General features: G+C 35.6%; 1 protein-coding gene across 1 annotated transcript in view; it reads right to left on the reverse strand.

The window, feature by feature from the left end:
- Positions 1 to 426: 426 nt before the first annotated feature.
- Positions 427 to 25218, reverse strand: part of LOC142229813 (uncharacterized) — a 118535-nt gene continuing 93743 nt past the window's right edge. Inside the window, exons 3-4 of the mRNA XM_075300397.1 lie at positions 714 to 888; positions 427 to 432 (exon numbers count right to left, since the gene is read on the reverse strand). Of these exons, the coding sequence (XP_075156512.1) occupies positions 427 to 432; positions 714 to 888 (181 nt within the window). The remainder of the gene's footprint in view (positions 433 to 713; positions 889 to 25218) is intronic.

Genomic DNA, 25218 nt, shown 5'->3' on the forward strand with positions numbered 1-25218 from the left:
AACAAATAAATTGTAGATTGTCGTTATTTGAAAAGAACTGTCTTTTAATTATCGGGTAATTAAATACGCCTCAATATAAAAACATAACAATATGTTCTAACATATTTACATATATGCCCCAAACATGTTATACTAGTTTTTGGTCATTATATGCTTGTACTTAAAAATAATGTGCTAAAAATTTGAGTTCCTAACATATCATTTTTACACCTGAACATATGAATACCAGTCTTTTTCGTCCGTGTGGCATTCTCAATTTTCCCATTTGTGTTGTGAAATCATATCTCATCAGACATATTTTGCAACCTAAACAAACGGAATATGATCCGTGTTAGATTGACAACTCAGCTCTCGTTACTTTTTGTCAGATTCAAGAATTCCTTGGATGAGTAAAGCATTTCTGCGTTCCACAATACGTTACTACTGTTACATCTGCAGTAAGTTAAAAGAATTCAATTTAGAAAATACGTCCGTTCAGTCCGTAAGCTATGCGATGCAACAATAACAAAACCCAATCTATCCTGGGACAAAACATATTTTGTTATAACACTGTGGGCGCAAAATACAAAAAACTTTGTTCATAATTCTAAAACTGTTTTTTTATTCTGGCAAGCCTTAATTCCGATCTCTTTTAACTGATTGTTTTTTGATATGAAAAAATGTAAGGTATGTATACGCAAAAATGTTGGTGAGAAAAAAAAAATGATACGTACACTGTGATCTGTGGTATAAGCGTAACCTGTAATATCCGCATCTTCTAAATAATCCATACCATCAGCTGCGTCATTACGATCAGCACTTGAGACCGCCTTTAAGTGTGTTAGTTTTTGTCTATCAGTTTGACCGTTACTTCTGGATTTGTGCGTGGTATTATAAATATCAGCCAACCTACCAGAACAAAAAATCAGATTTAATAAAAATTTATGTTAAAATAGACAGCAAAAAAGTTGTAGACCAATCAATTTGAAAAAAATTGTGATTATACTCCAAATTATGTTAAAGCTTGAGATACGAGCTACAAAATAAATAATAATAAAAAAGAAAATTAATTCACTTTTGTGAAAAAACTCTAATTATCATGTAATCTTGTTTGTTACTAACTTCTGGTAAATATTGAAAGGAAAATTTGATTTCTCTTACATGGGCATGAAGGTACTGATATGCAGCATTACCTGTGCTAGATTATATGCCTGGACGCGAAATCGAAAACTTATTTTCTTCGGGCATCGCGCTGTATATTCTACTAATAGAAAACACAATGACTTGCTTTGTTTCCTTTTGTATTTCCTATTTCCTTTTGTAATTCTCTCACTTATCTCTTGAATAGGGATGTCAGATTTTGAAGAAGCAAAAAGAGCACATTCAAAGGTTCTAACATAAACATAAAATAACCCACTTTCAGCCATGTTATTGAAAGAAGTTTGTTTACATTTAGAACAGAGTACAAAGTGAAGAAGCAACATCGGCGTGCTATTCTTCGACTCTGATATATAAAGTAAAACACTATTTAATTAGAAAAAACGGCGTAGGAAAATCTCGTAGTGTGACATTTACGTATGTTCAGTTTACTTTTACCATTTATTGAATCGTGATGGAGTAATATTTGTTGTGATGCATAAAAAGAGCACAAAAAGAGTACTTACTTAAAAATAGAGCACTTTTTCGTGCTCTTTTAGCCTATCTTGTTTTAAGAGCACATTGTGCTCTTTAAAAGAGCATGTCTGGCATCCCTACTCTTGAATATGTGGCACAAAAATGTGATTTGAGAACCTATTCGCCACCACACAGAAAAAAGTAAACGGCGGAGATATGGATAACCATATCAACAAAATGAAGATGTTATTTTCGAAATTACAGTCCTTGGGAGAAAAATTGTCAGAGTCATGGTTAATTTCGATGTTGTTAAGTAGCCTGCCACCAAACTATGATACTCTCATAACCGCATTAAAAGTAAGAGATGAATCTGAACTAACTCTTACTATGGTAGAGAATAAACTCTTGGAGGAATTTCAAAAGCTTTTTAAGCGAAAGGAAGAGGAAGATTCTGCAATTAAAGCTGTAAATAGAGGTAAATTCAGCCAACCAAAGAAACTAATTTGTTACCATTGCCAAGGGGTTGGACATATTCGTAAAGATTGTTTGAAGCTAAAATATAAATCAAATGAACATAAAGCAAGAATGGAGGAAGAAAATAAAGACGATGAAAACTATTGTTTTGTTTTGAATGGATGTCAAGGTGAATGGGTTGTGGATTCAGGAGCAACATGCCATATATGTAGTGAGAAAGATGTGTTCCTTGAAATTGATTAAAATTGGAAGGAGAAGGTGACAGTAGCCAATGGTGATTGTGTTTTATCATCAGGAATGGGAACTTGTAAACTCCAAATGGTGAACGAAACAGGAGATGAAGTTCACATAACTGTGGACGATGTTTTGTATATTCCATCTTTTAAAGGAAACTTACTTTCAGTAACGAAATTGTCAGGAAAGGGATATGCTATCATGTTCTCTGGTAAAACATGTAAAATTTTTGATGACAAGAATATTGAAATTGGCGTATCTGATTTAACAAATAATTTATACCATATACGCAGAAGTCAACAAGTTAAAATTTCGATATGTAAAATGAACCAATGCCAGCATTACTATCACAAATTGTTTGGACAAAGAGATATGAATGTTGTAAAAGGAATGCAGATCGGCAAGTTGAGCGAAGAAGAGAGGACATTTTAGAAATAGGACACACGAATATCTGCGGTCCGATGCAAACGATTTCACCTGAAAAAAAGGACTTTGTAACGTTCATAGACGATTTTAGCAAATACACAGTAGTATATTTGTTACATGAAAAGTCTGAAGTTTATGAAAAAATGAAGCTGAATGCGTGGCATAAAAGTAGAAAAAAAAGGCACTGGTTTAGAATTTGAATCAAAATGTATGGGCTTTATTTAATAGATTATTGTTCGTCAAATAATATTTACCTTCGTAGCAGCGAGAGAGTCTCAAAGGTAAAAATGTCAAAAAGCTTGGATGCCAAAAGGCGGGGGTTGATGACATTTGACGTTAGAAAATGTCCTCATTTTCGTACCAAAAGGCAGAAGGTATTGACAAATCCTAACGGCGGGATTACACTTGAAAATGATTATATGATTGAACAAAGCTAATAAAACGGCATTTGAACTTAAACATTGCCGCCCGCCTTGCAACATCCAGCCATGTTGCAAAGTTTAAAACATAAATTAATAGTTACACTTAAATAATGAAATAATGAAAGTATACAGGATGTACATTTCAGTTAACAAAAATGAGCATTTTATTTTAGTTCAATTCTTTTTTTTCTCTTGTTATGGTTTCCAATACCTGTTTCATTTTTTCAAAAACAAATTCATATTTACAAATGTGCTCGTCAAGCACGCGATCGTAAATGGACTCGTTAAGCCCGATCGATTTTTAAATTTCAAATAAATTTGACTCGGAAGAGCCGGGTGTCGAGGACTCGTTAAGTCGGAAGACAATGGAAGATTGTCTTACACCCAATTATATGTTGCATGGACCCGAAATAACCCACCCAAACATTGTGAGTTGGGCCCATGGGTGACCGGGGCTAGAGTATATTTGTGGTCTCATTTTGTGAAGCACTACGGTCTGCAGTCTTCGTTTAAAGCGCATCGGCCCGAATTCTTTGCACGTGAATGATGCCATGCGTATATGTCGATATACTCGAGCCCTGGTTCTTTGGACTGGAGCCGAAAAGGGTGGCGAAGCCACAAAAAATTCTCCTGGATGAACTCCAGAAGCCGTCGTGAACGGTTTTTATTGGTTGCTGTTGCGACATTGTCGGCCAGAATGGCAGAATCAGTAGTCGTACTAATGGTATGTTCATCGGCAAGGGGTGCGATGCTAGAATTAATCTCCCGTTCCTCATCCAACATGGGGACGTCGTCCTCAGACTCTGGAAGGATAGCAGCCATCTTTGCTATGTTTTCTATCTATGAAAATATAGAAAGATATCGATGACGGAACGGAAACCCAAATTAACATAATGGTCAGGGTGACCAGAAACCGTAGGTCGCCTTACAACTTGTAGTCCGATCTATTGCGATTCGAACGCGGCCATCAAACCAAAGATTTTTCACGTAGACAAAAACTAGGGAGGACGCGAGCATAACGCGACAGATAGACCTATGTTAACTCCCTAAAAGACAAGCATGTAATCCATTTGAATAAACGACGACCGTTAGTACCCGGATGAATATCGCGAAGATGACATAATTTCCACGTAGTGGGGAGTAATAGTTCTCGTCGAGAATGTCGTGGACGAATCAAAAGTAGCCTGTAAAGTTACCGCTTTCGTAGAAAAGCAGACAGTTTTGTAAATATAACCGTGGGTTATCATCAAGGCGCCACCTGTAAAGCATTCCACATAATCTCATTGTTAAAACCAGTAGTGGTAAAATATCGTCGCGTTCTATGTTAGAAGACAGCTCAGAATTGTGGTGTATATTGCCCCTTGAACCAGACGCATTATTCAAATTATGGTACCCCGTCAATACGTCGTCAACGTACATGCACTTCCGTAGGACTTGTACATAAAGGGGAAACCCATTCTCCGTGTCGTCAGCCAAATGCAAATGTTGCCCAAGTCACTGTCTGTAACTAAAAGTTCCGGACAATATTTGCAGAGAATATCTTAACTGTATTCAATGCAGAAATGTCGGGTCAACATATATATGGCGATACATCTGTGTGATATCGCAATTGTACACGAATTTATACAACCTCCACCTCAAAACGAGGAGAAACAAGTCTGATTGTTGAGTCGGACCGACGTGTAAAAATGTCATTCGAGGCAGTGAAAACCAATCGAAGTCAAATTGTCTTTTTATCGGTGGATGACCGGCGATAAGGCAGATAACAAATTTTCATTTGTAGGCGTAACCTAAACTGGCCTCATTTGGTATAACTGTATATACCCCCAGACAAAGTCGTGGTGAATCGTCTTAAATCATGGTTTCCACAAGAGGGATGCCTAATTTCGAAGAAATTGTGTCAGACAGGCCGTCCTTGGTTTCCGATTTGTCCGAAGAAATAAGTTTCAAGAGGAAGAGTATCTTCACTCAGAATACCATCGGGTTGTCGTTTTATAGAATCAGTAGTCGTACTAATGGTATGTTCATCGGCAAGGGGTGCGATGCTAGAATTAATCTCCCGTTCCTCATCCAACATGGGGACGTCGTCCTCAGACTCTGGAAGGATAGCAGCCATCTTTGCTATGGTTTCTATCTATGAAAATATAGAAAGATATCGATGACGGAACGGAAACCCAAATTAACATAATGGTCAGGGTGACCAGAAACCGTAGGTCGCCTTACAACTTGTAGTCCGATCTATTGCGATTCGAACGCGGCCATCAAACCAAAGATTTTTCACGTAGACAAAAACTAGGGAGGACGCGAGCATAACGCGACAGATAGACCTATGTTAACTCCCTAAAAGACAAGCATGTAATCCATTTGAATAAACGACGACCGTTAGTACCCGGATGAATATCGCGAAGACGACATAATTTCCACGTAGTGGGGAGTAATAGTTCTCGTCGAGAATGTCGTGGACGAATCAAAAGTAGCCTGTAAAGTTACCGCTTTCGTAGAAAAGCAGACAGTTTTGTAAATATAACCGTGGGTTATCATCAAGGCGTCACCTGTAAAGCATTCCACATAATCTCATTGTTAAAACCAGTAGTGGTAAAATATCGTCGCGTTCTATGTTAGAAGACAGCTCAGAATTGTGGTGTATATTACCCCTTGAACCAGACGCATTATTCAAATTATGGTACCCCGTCAATACGTCGTCAACGTACATGCACTTCCGTAGGACTTGTACATAAAGAGGAAACCCATTCTCCGTGTCGTCAGCCAAATGCAAATGTTGCCCAAGTCACTGTCTGTAACTAAAAGTTCCGGACAATATTTGCAGAGAATATCTTAACTGTATTCAATGCAGAAATGTCGGGTCAACATATATATGGCGATACATCTGTGTGATATCGCAATTGTACACGAATTTATACAACCTCCACCTCAAAACGAGGAGAAACAAGTCTGATTGTTGAGTCGGACCGACGTGTAAAAATGTCATTCGAGGCAGTGAAAACCAATCGAAGTCAAATTGTCTTTTTATCGGTGGATGACCGGCGATAAGGCAGATAACAAATTTTCATTTGTAGGCGTAACCTAAACTGGCCTCATTTGGTATAACTGTATATACCCCCAGACAAAGTCGTGGTGAAACGTCTTAATTCATGGTTTCCACAAGAGGGATGCCTAATTTCGAAGAAATTGTGTCAGACAGGCCGTCCTTGGTTTCCGATTTGTCCGAAGAAATAAGTTTCAAGAGGAAGAGTATCTTCACTCAGAATACCATCGGGTTGTCGTTTTATAATTTTCCTCGCAAAACTTATCTAAATCAGATAAGAGAGGACGTCGGGGAAGCTCTTTGTAACGTGACGCAATTATCCATCACGTACATTTTCCTTTGATATTTATAATAATAAGAATATACACTAATAGGAATAATACAAATAATAATAATAATCCGAATATTATTCGCACCACACTAATAAATAATATTCACGTACCACCCTAATATCTATAACGGCGTAGTCATACCATCCATCCAACGCCAATACATTCGCCTATTGCAATGCCCAAATGCATTAGGCAGTGGGGTGTACAACAACAACAAACATGTAAATACTATGATGGTCAAGCGTAAGCATAGGCAAGCCCATAGCTAACATACGGGCATATGAATTTCAACGCGTGCAGTCAAGTAACTAGCGTGTGGTTGTTACTTTCAAGCACTCAAAATATTTTATGAATATTTTAAACATTCGCGTGGAATTCATACTCAGGCAAAGGATGAATATAGTTTTAAGCTTGGGTTTTTAAAAATTCAAATCAGGCTTTTCACCGTAGTGAATCTCCTAGGAGTCACATAAGGGAAGCCATACATTGTTCTTTTCAGAACAATCTTGTTTCAAACTTCCTCACAGTTAGGTTGAAGGTAAATCTTTCCTCACAAGTTGAGGGTAAATCTTTCCTCACAGGCTGAGGGTAAATCTTTCCTCACAGGCTGAGGGTAAATCCTTCCTCACTGGTTGAGGGTAAAACCGTCCTCACAAGTTGAGGGTAAAACCGTCCTCACAAGTTGAGGGTAAAACCGTCCTCACAAGTTGAGGGTAACACCGTCCTCACAGGTTGAGGGTAAACCCGTCCTCACAAGTTGAGGGTAAAACCGTCCTCACAAGTTGAGGGTAAAACCGTCCTCACAAGTTGAGGGTAACACCGTCCTCACAGGTTGAGGGTAAAACCGTCCTCACCAGCTGAGGGTACGTCTTTTTATTATATTCCATAGGTAATGAACCTCACTCACCGACTCAGGCCAGCGCAGTGACCGTATTACCGAGCAGCTGAGCAACACACCGACGAAATTGCAATCACCCAACCGTATTACCGAAATATATCAACCGAATCAATCATCCCCGATCAACTCTACGCAACCTCTTTATCAACATACACCGTTCACAGGCCGCCATTCCCATTGCAAAGTTCACGATCATCTGCAAATCGTCACAACAACAGTTCACGATTAACTCGAAATCGTCCAACCCAACTACATACACCAGCGCATAACTTACCGCCCAACCGCTCTGCCTTTGTCTTACGTTTCCCTCCAACACAAGTACAAGTTGTAATATAACAAATTTACCATCAATAAACATTGCTTAATTATTTACCCTAGTCAGGGAAACCAGCTTGTGTTATTATTTAAGGTTTGTTGGTCCTTAGATCGACCTTGGAAACGACTGAACATACCTCAGCCCTCCAGACTAAAAAACCACGTTACATCTTCTAGTTCCCAAAGTGCGGAGAAGTGTCTCGTCAAGACCATTACCCTGGAGGAGGTCCACAGTAGTCGTGTAGACAGAAATATTCGAGGAAGGGATAGGACCCGTGACAACCCAGCCGAAGACTGTGTTTTGCGCTAGTAGCGATCCCAAAATATTCGTCCGAGTACCGTGCAATAAAATTTTCGGATAAAGATCCGCGCCCAATAGGAGGTCAACAGGACGACAAACAAATAAATTGGGGTCGGCCAAACGTAGATTTGACATACTAGACACAATGTCACGATCTAGAGAAAAAGATGGCAGGTTGCCGGAAATTTTCGGAAGAACATACGCTGTAGTCTCCAGTAGGAGCGACTCATCTAGTGGGGTACCAATGCAAAGTGAACAAAGTTCTCTCGACGTGATCGAAACACTTTGATTCACACCAGAAATTGTAGCCGAAGTCGAAGACGTACTCAGTCCAAGTCGGTTCCGCAATCCTTCCGTAATAAAGGATGATTCCGAAGCGGGATCTATTAAGGCCCTAGCAGGATACGTGATACCCTGGTGAACGATATTCACCATTGCAGTCCCTAATAATACATTTCCAGTACGTGAAGTATGGAATACCTGTCTACTCGACGTCCCTGACACAATGCCAGTCGATGTAGAAGGCTGATCGGAATCCACTGATGTTACCCCGGTATCCCGTGTAACAGATGCAGAAACGACAGGAGTAGTTCTAGGGCTATCTGATATATCCCTATGCAAAAGAGTGTGGTGCCTTCTATTACATTTACCGCAATCATATGCGCTGGGCAATTAGCTGCAACATGTCTGCGGGACAGACAATTCATGCAGCACTGATGGCGCTTAACAACATTCATCCTTTCAAGAACTGAAAGATTATGAAACCTAGAACACGTTCTGAGGTGATGCTGTCGTCGACAGAGAACGCATAATCTGTCAGGAGAGGATTGGGAGGAAGGGGGCGTACTTGTTGGGGAACGAGTCGTTTTCGCATTCGTGAAATGCGAGCGAATTCGTTTGTTGGCCGAAGGCCTGGCGTCAATGCCGCGGATATCGCGAAGACATGTCAATGTCTGGATTCTTTCCGTGAGAAAGAAGTCCAAACCTGACCAAGAAGACAAAGCAGACTTGTCCTTAATACTCTGTTCCCAAAGTGTAACAGTACATTTCGGCAACCTCTGAAGGCATAAAAAGACGAGGATGGGATCCCAGTCGTCAGTGGCCACATCGTAGATGGACATTGTCGAAACGCATGTCGAGATACCATGTTGTAGTTTCTTCAGTCCTGAACTGGTCTCAGACTCCAAGACTGGTAAATCGAATAATAATTTGAGTTGGTGGTTCACCAATAGGCGGGTATTATCATAAGTACCCTTTAGCGCCTTCCACGCAAGAGCGAAGCTTCTATGCGTGAGCGGAAATTTAGAAACAACCTCGCGAGCTTCACCACTGGTCTTCTTAAGCAAATGACATAATTTCTCAATTTCGTTAAGTCGGCTATTGTTAATATATACCGCTGTGAAGAAATCTCTAAATGTTGGCCAATTGAGAAAATCGCCGTCAAAAACATCTATATCACAAGGCGGCAGATGGAGACTGTGGGAGGAGCTATTGTCTCCCCTAGAGCTAACGGAAGAACTGTGTGAGTCATCGGACCTAAGAGAAACATTCAAAAGTGATGTTTGGTCCTCCAACCGAGGCGATTTAGCAGAATGCTTAGATGGTGTACGTAGTGCATCCAATTTACGTTGAATTGATTCCATAACGTTCAGATAACAATTATAAGCCACATCATATTTGCTATCAGCAGCGGCGACTGCCTCAGTTGCGTTGCTCTGTGTGGACACAAAGTCAAGACATTCGTCGAGTAAGCTCTTAACTTTTTCCCACAACGACTTAGCCTCGGAACCATGACATTCTAGTCTATAGGCAGTTAAATCATCGTCTCGCAAACTGTGAAACTTCGTTTCAAATCGGACTACTGCGTCAGTTGCTCTTGTGAAAGCAGTCACTGGTGTAGTAGTCATTATGACCAAGTACTGTCAAACTTAAAGGGCGAAAAAATTGACACGTGATGTCCAAAACTCTCGAAAAGAGTATAAATCGATCCAAACGCTACTTCGATTTGTCGTCGAACAAATGAAAATGCAGTTTTTTCCCAGTGTATGCGAAATGTGTATCGTCAACACACAATATTTTTCTCAGTGTACCGAAAGTACCAGAAATGTGAACAAGGTAACGTAATTACCACAAAAACACAAAAAATGAGATCAGAAAATTTCTCACAGTGTACGGAGTACAACCAATTTTTTACAGTGTATCGTCGATACACCAATTTCCTTACAGTGTATTGGAAATGCCAGCTAAAATTAGCTCTGTAAGGTAAATGATAAGTATTTTAACTTTTTGTAAAAATTGGCGAAAAAAATCTCTAAGTGTATGAAAACACGTAAAGTTTCTTCAAGTGTATCGTAAATACAAAAAACCCTTTTTCGCGTGGCGAAATATATGCAAAATCTTTATTTGGAAAATATTACAATATTTTTCCCAGTGTACCCTGTGTACCAAAAGATTTTTGCAAGTGTATCGTGAATACAAAACATATTTTCAGTGTATCGTAGAATACAAAGAATGATTTTTGCGTGGCGAATTATCGAAAAAATTGAAACTTGATATATTACGAGAGAGTTTCTCTCAGTGTATATATTATGCAAAATTTCTCCCAGTGTACGTAGATACACAAAATTTGTGCAAGTGTATCGTGAATATCACTTGCCAAATGGAACAATTACAAAACAATAAAAAGTCGTGAACTTTAAATTGTAAAATATCAAATAGGCCGATTGTAGGGTGCACGGACTGTAAGAAGCACGCTACCAAACGGTAAGGTCCAACAACAACAATAATATAAAAATCAAAAAATTTTGTGGAAACTCAAATATGCCAATATTAAAATAATATGATATATAATAAATACTGTTATTTTATTGTTTATATCGACCGACCGTAGGGTACACTACCACGTAACACGAACGATAATAGTAAACGACCGATATCCGTAGGAATCAACAATAAATACCTCTCTCAATTGAACTTGCAAAAAATTATTTTTATAATTTAGCGCCGTAACGACCCACGCTATTAAACCAACGTGTATGCAGTTCGAACGTATGTTGCATGTAACACCTGTGTGCGTACGTGTGTATAGCAAGTTGAACGGCAACTGTATAACACTTTACTATTGATGCCTATTGGCAAACCAATGCTTACCAAAGACAATAAACTCTAGCAAGATAGGAAATTGGCTACTGAGGAGATCAAACCATTTACCGTGTTAGTTTCATACTCGAACCAAACGCGTATATGACCAAAGATTATAGATTACAGAAGATGGGAGATTCAAAGATTATAGATTACAGAAGATGGGAGATTGGCTACTGAGCACATCAAACCATTTACCACATTAGTTTAATACTCGAACAAAACGCGTATACGACAATTATTGACATAGCATTAAAATGCAAATAAAAAGAAATTAAGAGCACGAAATACATTTCCATAAAGGGAAAATGTAATTTTTTTGTTGCCTAAAATTTAACATTGTTTCATTAAGAAAATTATATTTTTCATTTAAAAAATAAAAACGAAAAAGAACTAAAAGATTACAAACATGTATTAAACTAATCTGGAAAATGCGACATTTGGTATGACGCAAGCCAATTTCCTATCTTCCTCAAATCTATAATCTTTGGGGAGATTGGCTACTGAGCACATCAAAAGTATTGACATAACATTAAAATGCAAAAAAGAAATTAAGAGCACGAAATAAATTTCCATAAAGGGGAAAATTTAATTATTTTGTTGTTGCCTAAAATTTAACATTGTTTCATTAAGAAAATTGCATTTTTCATTTAAACAATAAAAACGAAAAACAACTAAAAAATTACAAACATGTATTAAACTAATCAGGTAAATGCAACATTTGGTATGACGCAAGCCAATCTCCCATCTTCCTCAAATCTATAATCTTTGGATTACAGAAGATGGGAGAATGGCTACTGAGCACATCAAACCATTTACCACATTAGTTTAATACTCGAACCAAACGCATATACGACAAGTATTGACATAGCATTAAAATGCAAAAAAAAAAGAAATTAAGAGCACGAAATAAATTTCCATAAAGGGGAAAATGTAATTTTTTTGTTGTTGCCTAAAATTTAACATTGTTTAATTAACAAAATTGCATTTTTCATTTAAACAATAAAAACGAAAAACAACTAAAAGATTACAAACATGTATTAAACTAATCTGGAAAATGCGACATTTGGTATGACGCAAGCCAATCTCCCATCTTCCTCAAATCTATAATCTTTGTATATGACAAGTATTGACATAGCATTAAAATGCAAAAAAAAAAAGAAATTAAGAGCACGAAATAATTTTCCATAAAGGGGAAAGTATAATTTTTTTGTTGTTGCCTAAAATTGCACATTGTTTCATTAAGAAAATTAAGTTTTTCATTTAAAAAACGAAAAACAAATAAAAAAAATTACAAACATGTATGGAACTAACATGGTAAATGCAACATTTGGTATGACGCAAGCCAATTTCCTATCTTCCTCAAGTTTATTATTATGCTTACAACCAATGCAATTGTTTTTGTTTTTTCTATGCAGATCGAAGATCAAAACAAAGATTATAGATTACAGAAGATGGGAGATTGGCTACTGAGCACATCAAACCATTTACCACATTAGTTTAATACTCGAACCAAACGCATATACGACAAGTATTGACATAGCATTAAAATGCAAAAAAAAAGAAATTAAGAGCATGAAATAAATTTCCATAAAGGGGAAAATGTAATTTTTTTTGTCGTTGCCTAAAATTGAACATTGTTTCATTAAGAAAATTGCATTTTTCATTTAAACAATTAAAACGAAAAACAACTAAAAGATTACAAACATGTTATTGTTGTTTTTGATCTCAGCTTAAACCCAGCCATATACATTCAAATCCATGATTTGAGTTTGGCAAAGGAAAAGAGATATGCTTGCAAATTTGTTTAGGCAGTAGCCGACTATCAAACCCTTTTTCGGGAGGTTCAAGTGTAGTTCACTTTGGTTTGAGTGAATTACCCGAATTTATTCTGATAATTGGTTGATAGTTTTGCTGCAAGTAGAGGATGCTGATGAGGAATGTGGTAATTCCGAAACAGCTGTACATCCAACCATCTTGCAGTCTATAGGGCTTTGCCCAAATAAATTTGACAAGCATACTTGTCCTCTATTGGTTAAGCTACACTTGTAGTTTAGTCAATGCATGGCTTTAAGCTGAGATCAAAAACAACAATAACGATTGAAGAGAAGCCAACAATAACAAACAAAACGATTACAAACATGTATTAAACTAATCAGGTAAATGCAACATTTGGTATGACGCAAGCCAATCTCCCATCTTCCTCAAATCTATAATCTTTGTATATGACAAGTATTGACATAGCATTAAAATGCAAATAAAAAGAAATTAAGTACACGAAATAAATTTCCATAAAGGGGAAAATATAATTTTTTTGTTGTTGCCTAAAATGGCACATTGTTTCATTAAGAAAATTAAGTTTTTCATTTAAAAAACAAAAACGAAAAACAAATAAAAAAAATTACAAACATGTATGGAACTAACATGGTAAATGCAACATTTGGTATGACGCAAGCCAATTTTCTATCTTCCTCAAGTTTATTGTCTTTGATGCTTACAACCAAAAACAATAGAAAAGGAAGATTGGAAAATGGGCGACGTCATGCCAAAAGTTGCATTTACGGTGTTCGATACATACACGTTCGTTCATTTTTAATTTGCAATAGTTTTTGTTAAAAACTCACAAATGATGTTAAATTTTGTGTAAATAATAATGAGAAACTTTTGACCGATTGTTCTACGTCATTCCCTGATATAAATTTCTTTTTATTCTTAGTTTAATTTGTGGAACAAAAACTCATAAACAAGAAGTTTGTATCGAACGCTGTCAATGGTTTGATACCCTCTGCTGCCATTTTCCCATCTTCATCTTCCATTGTTTTTGCGTCATACCAAATGTTGCATTTACCTGATTAGTTTAATACATGTTTGTAATCTTTTAGTTGTTTTTCGTTTTTATTGTTTAAATGAAAAATGCAATTTTCTTAATGAAACAATGTTAAATTTTAGGCAACAACAAAAAAATTACATTTTCCCTTTTATGGAAATTTATTTCGTGCTCTTAATTTCTTTTTTTTTTTTGCATTTTAATGCTTTGTCAATACGTGTCGTATATGCGTTTGGTTCGAGTATTAAACTAATGTGGTAAATGGTTTGATGTGCTCAGTAGCCAATCTCCCATCTTCTGTAATCTATAATCTTTGAGCATATCCTTCGGTGTGAATATAAATAAAAACAGAAATAAACACTCGCCTACGGTCGCTTTACAACTCGTATTTTATATTGGTTGTACATTAAATCTCTACGAGAAAAAATTAAATTATCCGTCGGTCTTTAATACCGGTTACATTGTCATTAAAGTGTTGAAAAGTGCGTTTAATTCCACTTTGTTTTCATCCAAATATTCTACGTCAAAGTTGAATTAAATTTCGCTGTATTTCTCCATTTGATTACATTCATATTGTTGTGTTTTTTCTTTTGGTTTTTTGATCCAAAGATTTGAGGAAGATGGGATATGCTCACTTTTTAATTATCACTGAAAGTACATAACTTGGTTGTTGAATGTTAAAATATTTGTGTATATAATAAATTGATATGCCTCGTAGAGGATGTTGATCGTCGATCGGTTGTTGTTGTTGGTGGCGTAGCCTTTGCCTTCGAAGAAGAAATAAAAAGAGCGAATTAATTCTTGCCAATTAATATTCGGCTCTAATGGACCAATGAATGCGTGGCATAAAAGTAGAAAAGAAATAAAAAGGCACTGGTTTAGAATTTGAACCAAAATGTATGGGCTTTATTTAATAAATTATTGTTCGTCAAACAATATTTACCTTCGTAGCAGCGAGAGAGTCTCAAAGGTAAAAATGTCAAAAAGCTTGGATGCCGAAAGGCATCCATTTGACGTTAGAAAATGTCCTCATTTTCGTACCAGAAGGCAGAAAAGGTATTGACAAATCCTAACGGCGGGATTACACTTGAAAATGATTATATGATTGAACAAAGCTAATAAAACGGCATTTGAACTTAAACAGAAGCAATATATAGAATTGGTAAAAAATAAATTTGGCAAGGTTCCTAAGCGAATAAGATCCGACAATGGCGGAGAATATAAATCGAATAACTGTCTAGAACTATTACAACGACATGGCATTAAATCAGAGTTCACCGTACCCTATTGTCCTCAACAGAATGGGGTTTCTGAGAGAAAAAATCGGTACTTAGTAGAAATGGCTCGATGTTTGCTGGCAGAGGCTAATTTGCCAAAAACCTACTGGGGGAAGCTATCATGTGTGCAAATTATTTGCAAAATCGTTTATCGACGTCATCGATACCCGGTACTCCTTACACGCAGAGAAGAAACATGATTGTTAAAATCATATTCGACAATAATATGATAGGAGCTATTTTTGCGGCGACCATGTAACATTTTAACCTGCAACCATGTTGGCTCAGTGAACATGGTTCTAAGAAAAATATAATTGTACTCATCTAAAATGTTATTATATTGATAAAAAGAATTTTGTTTGAATGAAAAGACAATGGTCACGATTTAAAATGTTATGGTTTCCATTAAAAATGTTTTTCTGCTAGTTAAAAGAACATGGTCACAACCTAAAATGTTTTGAACTTTATGAAAAAACTTTTTTCATCGTCGAAAAAAGGACGCCACTTGAGAAAAGAAAACACAAAATTAAATTTATTTGTTTGTTTTTATTTATTTATAAACTAATTCTTTGTTTATTTGTATTTATAATGCCGTTCACGCAAACATCATATATTTTTACACACTCTTTTTTTTCAATTTCAACAATAAGTAATTATTCCATATTTACATCGTGCCCATCAAATGTACAAACGCAGACATCATGTAACAACTTAAAAAAAAATATTCATATAATCTCATGTGTAGAAAATTTTATTTATGCATAGGTATGTATCCAATATTTTTATACCCACCACCATAGAATGGTGACGGGGGTATAATAAGTTTGTCATTCCGTTTGTAACACATCGAAATATCGATTTCCGACTATATAAAGTATATATATTCTTGATCAGGGAGAAATTCTAAGACGATATAACGATGTCCGTCTGTCCGTCTGTCTGTCTGTCTGTCTGTTGTAATCACGCTAGAGTCTTCAATAATGAAGCAATCGTGCTGAAATTGCACAAGCTCGTCTTTTGTCTGCAGGCAGGTCAAGTTCGAAGATGGGCTATATCGGTCCAGGTTTTGATATAGTCCCCATATAAACCGACCTCCCGATTTGGGGTCTTGGGCTTATAGAAATCGTAGTTTTTATCCAATTTGCCTGAAATTTGAAATCTGGAGGTATTTTATGACCATAAAGAGGTGTGCCAAAAATGGTGAGTATCGGTCCACGTTTTGATATAGCCCCCATATAGACCGATCTCCCGATTTTACTTCTTGGGCTTATAGAAAACGCAGTTTTTATTCAATTTATCTGAAATTGGAAATCTAGAGGTATTGTAGGACCACAAATATGTGTGCCAAAAATTGTGAGTATCGGTCCATATTTTGGTATAGCCCCCATATAGACCGATCTCCCGATTTTACTTCTTGGGCTTATAGAAATCGCAGTTTTTATTAAATTTACCTGAAATTGGAAATATAGAGGTATTGTAGGACCACAAATACGTGTGCCAAAAATTGTGAGTATCGGTCCATATTTTGGTATAGCCCCCATATAGACCGATCTCCCGATTTGGGGTCTTGGGCTTATAGAAACCGTAGTTTTTATCCAATTTGTCTGAAATTGGAAATCTAGAGGTATTTTAGGACCATAAAGAGGTGTGCCGAAAATGGTGAGTATCGGTCCATATTTTGGTATAGCCCCCATATAGATCGATTTCCCAATTTTACTTCTTGGGCTTCTAGAATCCGAAGTTTTTATCCTATTTGCCTGAAATTGGAAATCTAGAGGTATTTTCGGGTCACAAAGAGGTGTGCCGAAAATGGTGAGTATCGGTCCATATTTTAGTATAGCCCCCATAAGAACGATCTCCCGATTTAACTCCTTGGGTTTCTAGAAACCGTAGTTTTTATCTGATATGCCTGAAATTGTAAATATTCTGGTATTTTAGGCTCACAAAAACGTGTATCGGATTAAGTTTTTATCGGTCCATTTGGTAATGCCTCCATATAGACCGACTTAACTTCTTGAGGGTGTAGAAGGCGCACTAATCATGAAAATTGCTTGAAACTCAATGTAAAATTTCCAGATTTTACTTCTACAGATTTAAGATTTCAAATCAAGACGTTATTTTATAATTTTCTAGCACACTTACAAGAGATGTTAATGATTCCTCTAAAACTCAAACAAAAATGGTTCTTATAAATCCAGAATCTGATATAGTCTTCATAGGTGAAATCTTTAAATTTATCTTCGGGAAGTGTCCTCAAGTCCTCAAGCCCTCCTGAAATTTCAAAGGAAACCCTAATATTTGGTTCATGGTGGTGGGTATTTAAGATTCGGCCCGGCCGAACTTACTGCTGTATATACTTGTTATAATATTAAATTGAGCCGACGGGCTCAATTTAATATTATAAATTTAATTACTTCTTCAGTCGGCACATTTACTCAATTACTTCTTCAGTCGGCACTTTTACTCGGCGATGAACCAACATTAATGCCAATCCATTGAGTCTACTCTCGCTAGTCGAATTTCTAAGATACGTCTTTAATCTCTTCATTGTTGAAAATCAAAGTTCGGATGAGTACGTAGTAACTGCAGGGATGGAAAATGCAGTACTATAGTACTTTTTTTCAATACTTTTTCACCCCGGTCAGTACCGTACAGGATTTTATTGAACTTCAAGAATGTTTGAGTCGAAAAAAAATGCGATTATATATTATCGATTTTTTATTTCGGTAGAAAATGTTTTCAAAATTTTATTTCTATATAGAATTTTTGCAAAATTTTATTTTTATAGAAAATTTTTTCAAAATTTTATTTCAATTGAAAATTTTGTACAAATTTTATTTCTATAGGAAATTTTTGCAAAATTTTATTTCTATAGAAAAAATTTTGCAACATATTTTTTCGACAGATTTTTTTTTTGCAAAATTTTATTTCTTTAGAAAATGTTTGCAAAATTTTATTTATATAGAAAATTTTGTCAAAATTTTATTTTCTTTAAAATTTAGTCTCTTGACAATAATTTTCCAGTGAAATTTTTGTTGAAATTTACTACAAAGTACCTTTCCGCTCAAAAAAACCTTTTTTGTACTTTCTTAAAAATTGTATTTTCCATCCCTGAGTAACCGGCAAAGTGACCAAAATTTTTAAAAGAATATGCACGTTTGGAAATATCTCTTTATTGCACTCTCCAAGTGCTTCCATCGCTGAATTAGGCAGGTTCTTTTCGCAGGTTTTGCGCCATTTCATTTACACATGTGTGTTTGGCTGTTTCGTTGTTGTTGCTATGGCCAAACAAAGCGAGTCATGTTCACAAAAAGAACAACAAACACAAATAAAAAGCAGAAAGACATTTTCCAAAAATGAAATTTGTGGTGCGAGAACAAAAACAAGTTGTTTTTTTCGACCGTCGTTTGACAACTAGTATTCTATGATTTGTGCAAGTTTTATAAGTAAGCGTTTTTCAAAATAAAACCTCCAGCTTTTCTTCAACATCTTCGATAAGATTTTTCTATGCAGCTAAAAATATATATTTATTTATATAAAAATATTAATTCATTTCGGGGGGGGTTTGATCCCCCTCACCCCCCCCCCCTGAATACGGCCTTGGATCCATATAGCAAAATGCAGAACAAAAAACAGGTACATTTTTTCAATTACACTTTCCTTTTTTGTGTTCACATAAAACCACGTGCCACTTCTGAATAAATTATTTAACACCAAACACAGTAAATCCGTATTCTCCGTCCATTCCAAGAAACAATAAACACACGACTGACGCGCAAAATGAAAATCGTGTGTACCTGCTCAATGTTTTTATAAAATTCTTTTCGCTCCAAAAAAGTTAAAAAAATGGAATGGTCACGAAAAATGGTCTTTATGGCCATGTAATGGTTCTAGACATGTCTATACTTAACCTATAAAAATCCTTTTTTTCCTGTAAAAAAGTAAAAAAATTGAATGGTCAGGTACATGATTTTCCCGACCATTTAATGGTCTCAAATTCTATATTTATATGATAGAACATGTTTGCGGTGTTTGAGAACCATTCAAATGCGTATTGCCACCATAAATTTTTCTCCGCTCGAAAACTATTTTTACAAAGACAAAATACATGGTTTTCGCGCCAATTACATGCTCTAGATAAGCATTAAATGGATGCGGCAACCATGTCCAAACATGGTTTTTCTCTGCGTGTACGAGAGATGGGAAGGAAAAAAGCCTGTTATAGACGATCTTCATATTTTTGGTTTAAAGGCTTATGTTTTAATACCTCATCAAAATAGAAGAAAGTTGGACAATAAAGCAATTCTTTTGACTTTCATGGGCTACGATGAAGGAAGTAAAGGCCTTCGATTTGTAGACACAAACACAGATAAACTAACAATAAGCAGAGACTTCAAATTTGTTACATCAAACGAAATTCATGACAAGAGAACTGTGGAGAAAACAAACAATGAATTCGAAGTCAAAATATTTTCAAAATCACTAGTAAATTCTGAAAGTTTACATGAATCAATTGACGAATCAGAAGCAGATTCATTTTGCAGCGTTAATGAAGATATCGAAGGGTTGGAAAATTCCTCTGAGAATTCAGATGTAACCGAACATGATGCTGTAGAATACAATATGAGAAGATCTGCTAAAGGGTGATTTGTTAAGAGCTTGATAACTTTTTTTTAAAAAAAAAACGCATAAAATTTGCAAAATCTCATCGGTTCTTTATTTGAAACGTTAGATTGGTCCATGACATTTACTTTTTGAAGATAATTTCATTTAAATGTTGACCGCGGCTGCGTCTTAGGTGGTCCATTCGGAAAGTCCAATTTTGGGCAACTTTTTCGAGCATTTCGGCCGGAATAGCCCGAATTTCTTCGGAAATGTTGTCTTCCAAAGCTGGAATAGTTGCTGGCTTATTTCTGTAGACTTTAGACTTGACGTAGCCCCACAAAAAATAGTCTAAAGGCGTCAAATCGCATGATCTTGGTGGCCAACTTACCGGTCCATTTCTTGAGATGAATTGTTCTCCGAAGTTTTCCCTCAAAATGGCCATAGAATCGCGAGCTGTGTGGCATGTAGCGCCATCTTGTTGAAACCACATGTCAACCAAGTTCAGTTCTTCCATTTTTGGCAACAAAAAGTTTGTTAGCATCGAACGATAGCGATCGCCATTCACCGTAACGTTGCGTCCAACCGCATCTTTGAAAAAATACGGTCCAATGATTCCACCAGCGTACAAACCACACCAAACAGTGCATTTTTCGGGATGCATGGGCAGTTCTTGAACGGCTTCTGGTTGCTCTTCACTCCAAATGCGGCAATTTTGCTTATTTACGTAGCCATTCAACCAGAAATGAGCCTCATCGCTGAACAAAATTTGTCGATAAAAAAGCGGATTTTCTGCCACTGACTTTGGTAATAAAATTCAATGATTTGCAAGCGTTGCTCGTTAGTAAGTCTATTCATGATGAAATGTCAAAGCATACTGAGCATCTTTCTCTTTGACACCATGTCTGAAATCCCACGTGATCTGTCAAATACTAATGCATGAAAATCCTAACCTCAAAAGAATCACCCTTTAGAAGTAATAAGGGGATTCCCCCTACACGATATTCTTGCAGAAAGTTGAAGAATGTGTTGTTGCAGAACCTAAAACTTATAAAGAAGCAATAATGTCAAATAAGAAGATTGAATGGGTAAATGCCATGAAGGAAGAAATGGATTCACTAACAAAGAATCAAACGTGGAATCTTGTTGATGCACCAACAAATTCAAATATTGTGGGTTGTAAATTGATCTATAAGATTAAACGAAATTTTGATGGCAGTGTGAATCGTTATAAGGCTCGACTTGTCGCTCAAGGATTCAGCCCGAAATACGGATGCGATTATAATGAAGTCTGTGCGCCAGTAGTTCGTCAGTCTACATTTTGAATATTATTGTCAATTGCAGGAATTCAGAACATGTTTGTGGAACATATGTACGTTAAAAGTACATTCCTCAATGGTTCTTTACAAGAAACAATTTATATGAAATAACCTCCTGGATTTACAGAAGATGCTGAAAAAAAGTGTGTAAATTAAATCGTAGTTTATATGGTTTAAAACAAGCGGCAAATGCTTGGAACAAAGCTTTGAATGACGTGTTAATGGACGGTGGATTTCTCCAGAGTAAATCAGATTCATGCCTTTACCGTAAAATCATCAAAGGGGAAGATATATTTGTTCTAGTATATGTTGATGACTTACTCGTGGCATCCAAACCAAAAGATATATATCCGACGTTTATCAATTACTAAATTCTAGTCTTGTGTCGTTCCGGAACGAACTAGTTCCATTGAACGGTTCACTAAAAGGAACGATTGTCACTTTTCCACCTCTTTCGCTCTAGTCGTTCCATCGTTCCTTTTGTCATTTATTTTTATTTTCAATTTACACTCCATCGTTCCGCGGATCGCATTTAGATTTACATTTGTTTGCTTATTCCTTCATTTTGCATTGATTGGCATGCTGCTATTTAATAGGATCATTGTTTCCATCTCACTCTCCACAAAACAAAAAAAAACTTTTAGGATACAGTCATTGCAAATTTGAGTTTAGTTACTTTTAAAAATTCTCCATTTCATTCTTTATTTTTTTCTAACTAACCCTATTTTTCGTATCTTTGATTTGACCACGAACTTTGTTGCACAAAGTAAACAAAAATGTCATGTCTGTATTTAGTAGATGACAGTGATGACAACTATAACAAGTATGTACGGCCGTAAGTTCGGCAAGGCCGAAGCTTATGTACCCTCCACCATGGATTGCGTATCTTAAAACCTCCTAACACCGTCTTCTAAATTGTATGTAAGTCCATACGTGGTTATATTAAATCAAAAAAGATCGATAAAATACGTATATAATTCAGTTTGACAAAATTTTCTATAGACATACAATTTTGACAAAATTGTCTATAGAAACAAAATTTTAACAAAATTTTCTATAGAATGAAAATTTTGACAAAATTTTCTACAGAAATAAAATTTTAACAAACTTTCCTATAGAAATAAAATTTTAACAAAATTTTTTATAGAAATAAAATTTTGACTAAATTTTCTATAGAAGTAAAATTTGGAAAAAAAATCTATAGAAATAAAATTTGGAAAAAAATTTCTATAGAAATAAAATTTTGACTAAATTTTCTATAGAAATAAAATTTTGACCAGATTTTCTATAGAAATAAAATTTTAACAAAAATTTTCTATAGAAATAAAATTTTAACAAAATTTTCTATAGAAATAAAATTTTGGTAGATTATTTTTGGCTCGAGTGGCAACCATAATTATGAACCGATATCATATGCTGACACCACGTACCAAATTTCAACCGGATCGGATGAAATTTGCTTCTCTTAGAGGCTCCGCAATCCAAATCTGGGGATCGATTTATATGAGGGCTATATATAATTATGAACCGATATGGACCAATTCTTGCATGGTTGTTGGATACCATATACTAACACCACGTACCAAATTACAACCGGCTCGGATGAATTTTGCTTCTCTAAGAGGCTCCGGAGCAGCGTTGCCAGAATTGTTTCACAAAAAACCGCTAGATTTGTCCAAAAAACTAGCCAAAAAAAAGCTAAAAAATTTTAAAAAATAGCTAGAAAAAAAGCTAAAATTTTTTGTATCAAAAGTCACATTTTTGATTGAAATTTAACAAACTTAAAGGCTTTATATCACTTAAAATGCATATTATTTTAATTGTATTCATTTTAATTCAATTTCTGTGAGACTGTAAGAAAATTTAAGTCATATTAGCTCTGTTTGCGTACTCGATACATTTTGATTACTATCACAAATTTTTACTGGAAGTCCTTCGTTTATATTTCCTAGTGAAAACATTTTTCCCAGTAAACTTGCAATTGCCAGCTGGTTAATCATCAACAAGTCCAATGTGCGATATATTGCATAATGTCACATAGAACTGCATTAGAAAATATCAATATATTTCGTTTTAACTGAATTAATGATAAATTCGTGAACGTGAACACTTCTCCTAATTTTACCCAAGAGAATAAAACCCATCTAACTGTCTTGCAAGTTTATATTGAATAACTTTTATTCGAAAATTTCCCATACAAACCTATTGTTGTCCAATTTTCGTAAATGTAAATCCATTCCATTAATATATGGCAGATTTGTTTTGATCCTATCACTACGAATTTTTTCATTGCATTTTTTGATGTTAAAAAAATAATACCACATTCAAAACTTTATTTCCTTAATTATTTCTATATTCGGTTCCAAAGATTTTGTACACTAATGATTTTGGTAATGATTCCGAGTCAAATTTGAATTTAAATATTCGTTTTTTTCAGCTTTTTCTTTATGAGCTATCACAGTGCTTTAAAAACGTGCTAACGACAACTTAAATTTCCAAATTCAGACTCGACTTTAAGTAGAAATTATTCTAGGTATACATTTTTAAAATAAAATGTTGAAAAACCTCTTCTATTTTTGAACGCTATTTTGGTTTGTGGTCAAGATACAAAAACTCCACAAATTTAAAGACTATTTCATTAATTTTAAGAATTTTTTAGAATTGACCCTAGCCTTCTTTCATGAAAAGATACCCATTTTTAAGTTGAATCACTTAACTATAAGGACAAAAAGAATTTATCGGCTATTGGACAAGGAAAACAGTTTATATAAGAAAAATTCACAAATGCTATTATAACCAAAATTCGCGTTCGTATTTTAAGGAAATGAAATCTTTGGCCTCACAACAATATTTTTTCAATGTACAAAGCAATTCACATCTACTATTTTAATTTAGTTATATCATAATAAACGAGTCAAATGCTAATATTCCTAATAATTTACTGACAGTTTATATAAGGAATTGAAATATGTGGAAAACCTTATTCTGACAGCAAGGCATAGATAAAAACGAAGTTTTATCCATATTTCAATAGGAACATGTCGAAAATAAAAAAAAGCCAAAAATAGCTAAGAGGGGCATGAAAAAAAGCCAGAAAAAAAGCTAAAAGCTAAATGCATTTTTTCCCGCTAAACGTCTTCAAAAAAAGCCAAATCTAGCGGGAAAAAAGCTAAATTGGCAACGCTGCTCCGGAGGTCAAATCTGTTGATCGGCTTATATGGGGGCTATATATAATTATGGATCGATATGAACCAATTTTGGCATGGTTGTTAGAGACAATATACTAACACCACGTACCAAATTTCAACCGGATCGGATGAATTTTGCTCCTCTAAGAGGCTCCGGAGGTCTAATCTGGGGATCGGTTTATATGGGGGCTATATATAATTATGGGCCGATGTGGACCAATTTTTGCATGGTCATTAGAGAACATATACCAACACCATGTACCAATTTTCAGCCGGATCGGATGAAATTTGGTTTTCTTAGAGGCTCCGCAAGGCAAATCGGGGGATCGGTTTATATGGGGGCTATATGTAATTATGGACCGATATGGACCAATTTCTGCATGGTTGTTAGAGACCATATACTAACACCATGTACCAAATTTCAGCCGGGTCGGATTTGCTTCTCTTAGAGCAATCGCAAGCCAAATTTGGGGGTCCGCTTATATGGGGGCTATACGTAAAAGTGGACCGATATGACCCATTTGCAATACCATCCGACCTACATCAATAACAACTACTTGTGCCAAGTTTCAAGTCGATAGCTTGTTTCGTTCGGAAGTTAGCGTGATTTCAACAGACGGACGGACGGTAGGCTTTCCATATGGATAATTTTCAAAAGAGAACATTCGCTTTAAAAAAAGAGGACATTTTAACTAAAAAAAAAATTACAATAAAAAAATTCTTTTTTAAATAATTAATAATTTTATTGATGTTAAAATTAAAATAATAATAGTTTGTAATGATAGAAACAACGAAATAAATAAATATATAGTAAAACAATAAA

The sequence above is a fragment of the Haematobia irritans genome, chromosome 1, assembly GCF_050003625.1.
Source record: "Haematobia irritans isolate KBUSLIRL chromosome 1, ASM5000362v1, whole genome shotgun sequence".
Lineage (NCBI taxonomy): Eukaryota > Metazoa > Arthropoda > Insecta > Diptera > Muscidae > Haematobia > Haematobia irritans.